Source organism: Phacochoerus africanus, chromosome 10 (assembly GCF_016906955.1).
Source record: "Phacochoerus africanus isolate WHEZ1 chromosome 10, ROS_Pafr_v1, whole genome shotgun sequence".
NCBI lineage: Eukaryota > Metazoa > Chordata > Mammalia > Artiodactyla > Suidae > Phacochoerus > Phacochoerus africanus.
The window spans coordinates 87,650,623-87,658,988 of record NC_062553.1 but is presented as its reverse complement, the minus strand read 5'-3'; the positions used below and the strand labels follow the sequence as shown (position 1 = coordinate 87,658,988).

The following is an 8,366-nucleotide window of genomic DNA, read 5'->3' as shown; positions in this document are numbered from 1 at the left end:
GAGGAGTAGAAAGGCTATTTTTGATGAGGAGGCGATGGGAACAGCAGCTGGCTACTCTCCCCTCGCTTCCCCCGCGCCTCCTACGCTGGGACCTGAAAGGGTGGGCGGGGCTTACCGCTACCCTCCCGGCCCCGGCCGGCCGCCAGCTCCAGGTTTCCCAGCAAGCTTCAGGACCAAGGAGGTGGGGAAAGGAGGTCATCGCGCCTGCGTACTAGGAGGTGTGACCCGGGTGGGAAAGCCCTCCGCGTCCGCCATTTTGGCTGCCTCTGTCGGTCTGTTCAGTTACCACGTGAACCGCCGACGGAGACCCGTAAGGGGGGGGGGGAAAGCGGTGGTAGCGTTAAGTGAGAAAGGAAAAAAGACTACGAGGGGAAGGGGTGTCGAGGTTGGGCGACGCGGTGACCCGAGGCCTGGTGGCGGCGGTGGATCGGGGCAGTCAAGGCTGAAGCAGCCAGGGAACGACGGCGGCGGCGGTCGGACAAGCAGACTGACCGAGCCGGGCGGTGGCGGGAGCAGCGGGAGGAGCCGGAACGATGCCGGCCGTGAGCCTCCCGCCCAAGGAGAACGCGCTCTTCAAGCGGATCTTGGTAAGTGTGAGGCTCTGGGCAAGCAGTGTGGAGGATTTAGCCGGTACACGGGCCTGTCACCTCTAACCTCAGCCCGCCGGGCACCAGGCCACCCCCGCCCGGGACCCCGCCTTCGTACTCCTAGTCAGGCCGAATGCACTCCTTCGTTCCCTTCTTTTGGTTCCCACTTGGGCTCGCGCGCCAGGGACCACAGTCTTTCTCCTTTCGTCCTCACGTTTCGGAGGCCGTGGTTCCGGAGTAGGCCTCGTTCTCCTAATTTCTAGACTGCCGGTTTTCATTCTCCCCGAACGGAGAGAGGAGAGGCCTGGTCTTTAGCAGGGAAGTGGGCAGCACAGGCAGGAGTGGTGGCTCGGGTGGTGCAGGAACCATGCTGGCAGGCCGAAGTGGCACCCTTGGAAGGAACAGGTGGTGCGGATGCAGCGCAGCTCATTCATTGCCCAAGCGCGACTCTCCCTCCATCGTCCGTCCCTCCCTCTTCCTTTCCTCTTGGGATTCACCTGTCCCCGCCCGACTTGGAGACACAGAACGGCCTGGAAGGAGGGAAGGAAAAAAGGAGTTAAGAAGAGGAAAAGGAGCTTTCTAAATGACTGTCTTCTTGTAGTCAGTAGCTTGCTTGAGTGCAGCTTCTCGGCCTCTCTCATTCCCTCTTTTCTGAAGTAGGGAAGAGACATTTATTTCTTACTTTCCGAGCGGGAAACAGCCCCACCCCATCACCCTCCTAGGGAGGTGGGGCGCGTTGCGAGGGGGCGGTCCAGTAGGAAGTGAAAAGTTAAGAGCTTTTAGTTGAGAAGTTCTAGACCCAGGTTTTCTTGTGGATTGAACTGTATTAACACTGATGCAAGAAATAGGCAGCAAAGAGAACTTCTGGATGGATCTTTCTGATACTAGCTCAGGCTAGATAATTACCTGCATTTCAAATGTGTGTAGTTTGTATTTATTAAATACCATAAATGCAGCCATGTTTAGAGGACTGTTTACGTTGTAAAATTTATCTTACAACTTTGATGCTATAGTTAATACATTGTAGCACTTTTTTTGTTTGGCATTTACCATGTGGGTTGCCGCTTTCAGGGAAACTGCATTTGCCAAATTTAAGATTTAGGATTTGGAGTGTGTGTGTGAAAGTGTTAGTTTTTTCCTCTGGTAATTTAAATTTATTACATTTGTTTGAAAAGTATAACAACTCTGGGGATCCACGTTTTCTAGACCTAGGAAGGTAGTCCATGTTGAACTAACTTTGATTTTACAAAAATATCCACATGCTTACAGATTTAGTCAATTCGTGTGGAAAACATGAGGAAGTCGATCCAATACCATGTAACTCTTAATTACCTTGAAGTCCTTAATGCGAGTTTTTGGTTTTGAGACTAATGGGAGTATAGGTGGGACTATAGCAGTTTTATCAGAACAGTTTGTTTACTTTTGAACCTTTTTAAAGGACTAATTGGTGTGTGGGTTTGGCTGTAACATAGTTTTAGGATAGCAGTTTTTTGGTTTTTTGGGTGTGGGTTTTTTTTTTTTTTGGTCTTTTTGCCTTTTCTAGGGCTGCTCCCACTGCGCATGGAGGTTCCCAGGCTAGGGGTCCAATCGGAGCTGTAGCCACCGGCCTATGCCAGAGCCACAGCAACGCGGGATCCCAGCCGTGTTTGCAACCTACACCACAGCTCAGGGCAACGCCAGATCCTTAACCCACTGAGCAAGGGCAGGGACCGAACCCGCCACCTCATGGTTCCTAGTCGGATTCGTTAACCACTGTGCCACGACGGGAACTCCAGCAGTTTTTTGTATTTAATATTCCTTCCCCAATGCTTATTTTGAAAAACTAAAGTTGAAAAGTTGAGACAAGGTACATGAAGCCCTCATGAACCCTTTATGTAAATTTAATATTTAAAATTTTGCCGTATTTGCCTTCTCTTTCTTCTCACACATATATACAAGCATTGAAAATAAGTTTCAGGCCTGATACTTCATCCCTAAATGCTTCGGCAAGCATCTTCTAAGAATAAGGACATTATGTTGTGTAACCACAATACCATTAACAATCATTCCCTAATATTGTCTATTATCCAGTTTATGTTCATATTTCCCAACTGTTATGACAGTGCTTTGTTAAAAAAAATCAAACTTTTTATTTTTAGGTAACTAGAGTAAAGTGTAATTTTAAAAAACAATGTGGAGAGATTACCTAGGACCCTTTACCCAGTTTCCCTGTTGCTCATGCTTTGCAAGCTATAGTTCAATATCGTACATAACATTGGTACAATCTGTCAATCTTATATTTCTCCATTTTACTTGTATTAATTTGTGTGTATATTTAGTTCTTGCAGTGTTATCACATGTGTAGATTATATAACCATCATTACAGTCAATATATAGAACAGTTTCATGAACACAAGGATCCCTCTGTTGCCCTTTTAGAACCACACCCTCCCATGTTCCTCCCATCTCCTCTACCCCAGACTCTGGCATCCACTACTAATCTATTTTCTGTTTTTATAATTTGTTTATTTCAAGAACGTTTACTAAAAAGAGTCATACAGTATATAACTTTTTAGAATTGGCCTTTTATTGTGCAGCCAATTTCCCTTTAGATTCATGCAAATTGTTGGGTGTATCAATAGTTTGTTCTTTTTAATTCCTGAGTGTTATTCTATGATGTGGATGTACCACAGTTTGTTTAACCATAGAATAGCAATTTTTTGATTAAACATCTTAAACTTTTTTTTTTGGTGGTGATAGTGGAGGAAAATCTTTAAGTTGATTGCTAAAATCAAAGTGCTAAAGGATTTCTTGTTGTGAGGTGTATGCAAAAATGTGAAAAATCACTAAATGATAGGAGATACAATATCCTTATTGTTTTTTTGTGTTAAGAATGAAGAAAATATTACTAACCAAAAGTATGGTTAGTATTTACTTTTTCAAAATTGCTTCTGCTTCCTCAGTTTTTGTAGTAATTAAGCACCTTTGATTTTAAACCTTCCAACCCCCCTTCCTTACTCCCGATGCCCAGTCCAGCACAGGGAAAGTTGGGATTACTCTAATGACTTGTAATCAAGTGTTACTAGGTGGGGTAACTGTTAAATCATTCCAGTAGCATTCAGTTTTTGAGGTACTACTTTGTTAGTTGTTCCATACTTGTTTGTAGTAAACTTGTGGAGAAATGAAGTTAGTGTTTTTTCAAAATTTGAAACCTCCATTTCAAAATAATGAAGTTTGTTTTTGTCCTAATTTTTCAAAGGAAACCTGGTTTACCAGTTCACAGAAAATTTCAGAGTTTCTGTAATGGATTTGCCTGGCTCGTTCTAGTCTGGTTGATACCTAAAATTCAATTTTGTTGCATATTTAGCCCAACTTTTTTCCCCCCAGCATTACTCTACCGTGTTCTGTAATGTTAAAGTTGGTCAGAATGTCTACATAGTGTGTCATGTCTATAATTTGTCTATAGAAAGGGCAGATGATGAATTTAGTGTGATATTATGTAGGAGTTTAGTTTAAAAAAGAATTGTGTTTGCCAGAAGCATTTTGTTGTCGTTGTTGTAATTACATACTATTCTAAGAATTCGGAAACCTAAGTCATTAGAAAATTGTGGCTTTGCCTACTCATGATGCCATTTGTTTATCTAAATAGTTTGAGGGTCGTTATTAGATCTTACACCACTTTCTTAGGATATAGGTTCAGGGTAGAAACAATAAGGTTACCAGGGTAAAATGAAATCCACATCTTTTTGGATTTTAACCCACTTGGAAAAGTAGTTGGACATACACTAACACCTTGTAATGAAGTGTTGCTACTTTGGTGATTGTAGTTGCTTCTACTTTATTTTCTCTTCAGATGTTATATGAGCTATAAGAAAAAAAATCTAAGCTGGGAATACTTGAAATATTGTACATCATTAATCTATTTTTGGACTTCTGCCTGAATGATTTATGCTGTTAGTTGAAAGTCTGAAGGTAGAATTTTCCCTTCCTATAAAAGTGGTAAGAGAAGTTAGCATATCGTGGTGATAATATTTGTTATTTATTGAAAATTTGGCATTTGCACTGCGCAATAGAACTTTTGGTGATGATGGAAACGTTCTATGTCTGTGCTGTCCATTATGATAGCATAGCCCTTAACTCCCTGTGGCTGTTTATACCTGGAATATGGCTAGTGTGATTGAGAAAGGGAATTTTTAATTTTAATTAAATTCGAACATCCCCGTGTGGTAAATGATTACCATTTTGGACAGGTGCACTTGTAGAATCCTTTAGTCTCAGATCTTCTCAAGATGGGAACATTTTCATTAAGGAACACACAGATTAAGGTTAACAGCTAGTGTAAGAGTCAGGAATGAAACTTGGGGGGGTGGCGCTTATATATACTACACAATTCTTTGTTAGGTAAAGGGAGTTGTAATTGTTAGGCAGATACAAACATTGTAAGTACCTTCAAATATTTAGGTAAATTATTTTATATTATTTATTGCTTTTGGGAAAGGTGCTTCTTCTACAGTTAATGATAGGTTGGATTTAGTTGCAGATGAAATTAAAATTAAGAATTTTTTTTTGCTTCTTTTTAGGGCTGTACCCGTGGTATGTGGAGGTTCCCAGGCTAGGGATGTATTCGGAGCTACAGCTGCTGGCCTGCGCCACAGCCACAGCAACACCAGATCCAAGCTGTGTCTTTGACCTACCCCACACCTCATGGCAACGCTGGAACCTTCACTTACTGATCAAGGCCAGGGATCGAACCCGCATTCTCATGGTTCGTAGTCGGCTGCGCCACGGTGGGAACTCCAAGAATTCTTAACAAGTAAATTTCCACATGCTCATGGGGAGGGCAGCTGACTTAAATTTATATGTGACAATAATAGTTTTGTAACTGAATATGGTCAGTAACCTTGAAAGTGGTTTTAGTGTACTTTTCCCTGTACTGCATATGTTTAGAATACAACAAAAAACAAAAAATGGAAACAAAGTTTTACCGGCTGTAAATTCCCCTTCTGTATACAGTAGGTAATCAAATGTTTTGAACTAGAATAAATTTGTTTCAAAGTGAATTTGAAAATGAAATTCAATTTTGCTATAGTATAAATATGCTATTCTTTTAAACCTCAAAAAATACTTTTTTAAAAGTGTAAAGATGGAGTTCCCGTTGTGGTGAAGTGGTTAACGAATCCGACTAGGAACCATGAGGTTGCGGATTTGGTCCCTGGCCTTGCTCAGTGGGTTAAGGATCTGGCGTTGCCATGAGCTGTGGTGTAGGTTACAGACTCGGCTTGGATCCTGCGTTGCTGTGGCTATGTCATAGGCTGGCGGCTACAGCTCCGATTGGACCCCTAGCCTGGGAACCTGAATATGCCTCGGGAAGTGGCCCTAGAAAAGGCAAAAAGACCAAAAAAAAAGTCTATAAAGAATCTTTATTTATTTATTTATTTTTTAGGGCCGCACCCATGGCATATGGAAGTTCCCAGGCCATCGGTCAAATCGGAGCTTTTCCTGCCGGCCTGTGCCACAGCCACGGCAATGCAGGATCCGATCTGCCTCTGTGACCTATACCACAGCTCATGGCAACACCAGATCCTTAACCCACTGAGCAAGGCCAGGGATCGAACCAGCAACCTCATGGTTCCTAGTTGGGTTTATTACTGCCGAGCCACAATGGGAATCCCTATTTCTGCTTCTGATAGTACATTTCTCAGATAGCATTGATTCAAATATATTTTCTTTGTTCGTAAAAGTCCTTTTGGACATAAAAAGCTAGGTCATAGAAGGGATCCCATACTAAGGACTGTTCAGAATTTTCTTCCCCAGAAACCTGCATGGCTCATTTCTTCTCTTACGTCTTTCAGAATTCTGCTCAGATATCCTCTAAATTGTTATGCAGTGGCCTTCCTTGACCAGAAGTCCTCTTCAACTCAATCTTCTTATTTTCGTCCTTATTTTATTTTTCTCCTTATTACTTACCATCATCTGTTATATGTATACAAGTAGGTGTTCCACAATTAAAATGTCTTCCATGGAAATTCCCATTGTGGCTCAGTGGTAACAAGCCTGACTAGTATCCATGAGGATGCATGTTTGATCCCTGGCCTCACTTAGTGGTTTAAGGATCCAGCATTGCCATGAACTGTGGTGTATGTTGTATGTCGCAAATAAGGCTCAGATCCTGTGTTGCTGTGGCTGTGGTGTAGGCCGGCACCTGTAGCTCCAATTCGACCTAGCTGGGAAACTTCCATATGCCGCAGATGCAGCCCTAAAAAGCAAAAATAAAATAAAATAAAATAAAATGTCTTCCACAATTAAAATGTAGGTTTTATCAATATAGAGGCCTTGTTATTGCTGTGCCTACATAGGTTGAAATAATGTACCATAATAGGCATTTAACATTTTTGTGTGAAATGAATGTTAAGACTGACTATAGATTGAGGGAGGACTTTCTGGATTTTGTGCTTGCCTGTAAAGGTTTTTGGAGAAGGAAGTTGGATGGGCCTTGGCATTGTAGAATACATTATTATATGAGGTAATTGTAGAGTATCAAGTAGAACCTGTATTACCTGGTAAGACCTTGGAAGTTTCATTTATGAATGAATCATAGTATTAGTTTTGTTTACATGGCCTTTATCCCATCACATAAGCATAATGAGAGGAAATTTTTATTGTTTCTTTTGGTTGTTTTCATATTGAAGGAAAAATGGCATCTAGATTAAATGAAGATGTTTGTCATGAGGAGCCTGTTCAATCGGATAGTAAGGCTTAGTCATTTGGAATTCCATGAAGCTCTAAAACTGATTCTGATACAAAGTCAGCCATCAGAACTAGTGTATATGGTATTATGAGACAGGAATATAAAATGTTAGCGGGGAGAACATTTGTAATTTAGACTTGATTTGTGAGTGTTTTTCAGAAAATTTAAAAATCAAATTGGATTCTAGGAATATGGGAAAGGTATGCTGGGAAGCTAGTGTGGCAAAACAAGCCACTTAACTACTCAGCCATCAGCATTCATATCTAGATAAAACTTTGTTTTCTATTTATAGGCAACAGCCCTAATGAAGATAGAAAATCTTAAGATTTTTGCGAAGAATGGTTTTAGAAATAATGTCAGTTGCCAGTGCTGGTGGTAAGAAGAGCAATTCAAGAAGTTTAAAAGATTGATGGTTCTTAGAATATACATTAAAATGTGGAGGGGAAGAAATTTTATACTGTGATTTCTTTTTTTTTTTTTTTGTCTTTTTGCCATTTCTAGGGCTGTTCCTGCAGATACGGAGGTTCCCAGGCTAGGGGTCCAATCAGAGCTGTAGCCACCGGCCTACGCCAGAGCAACAGCAACGAGAGATCCGAGCCGCGTCTGCAACCTACACCACAGCTCACGGCAACGCCAGATCCTTAACCCACTGAGCAAGGGCAGGGACCGAACCCGCAACCTCATGGCTCCTAGTCAGATTCGTTAACCACTGTGCCACGACGGGAACTCCACTGTGATGTGTTCTTGACTTTTGGGAATTTCCCTGGAATGTCAGCTGTACATTTACATCTAAATTGTTTTGTGGTGCATACTCTACCAAGTTGTATTGAAGTTATAACTTAAAAAAAAATCCAAAAAACTAGTTTAACTTGTTATATATGTTTTTTTCCCCTTTAGGTAAGATATGAATTGTGTTGTTCACTACTTAATTTGAAATTCAGAAAATTCCACAGAAATTTAATTTAATAAAAGCATCCTCTTGGCTATCTAAAAGGACAGTATATTGGAGTTTCCTGGTGGTTCACTGGGTTAAGAATCCTGTGTTGTTACTG

The 8,366-nt window shown here is 41.4% G+C and overlaps 1 protein-coding gene across 4 annotated transcripts in view; it reads left to right on the top strand.

Annotated features, from left to right (window-relative positions):
- The first annotated feature begins 221 nt into the window (after positions 1 to 221).
- The window catches only part of NAA15 (N-alpha-acetyltransferase 15, NatA auxiliary subunit), an 82,687-nt gene continuing 74,542 nt past the window's right edge, over positions 222 to 8,366 (top strand). The window contains exon 1 of one of the 4 annotated variants that reach the window (XR_007137538.1): positions 222 to 587. Coding sequence is in view for 3 of the 4 variants with exons in the window: in XM_047799056.1 (XP_047655012.1) it covers positions 534 to 587 (54 nt within the window). In the remaining variant the exon portion in view is untranslated. The remainder of the gene's footprint in view (positions 588 to 8,366) is intronic. The other 3 variants (XM_047799056.1, XM_047799054.1, XM_047799055.1) reach the window with 3 other exon arrangements.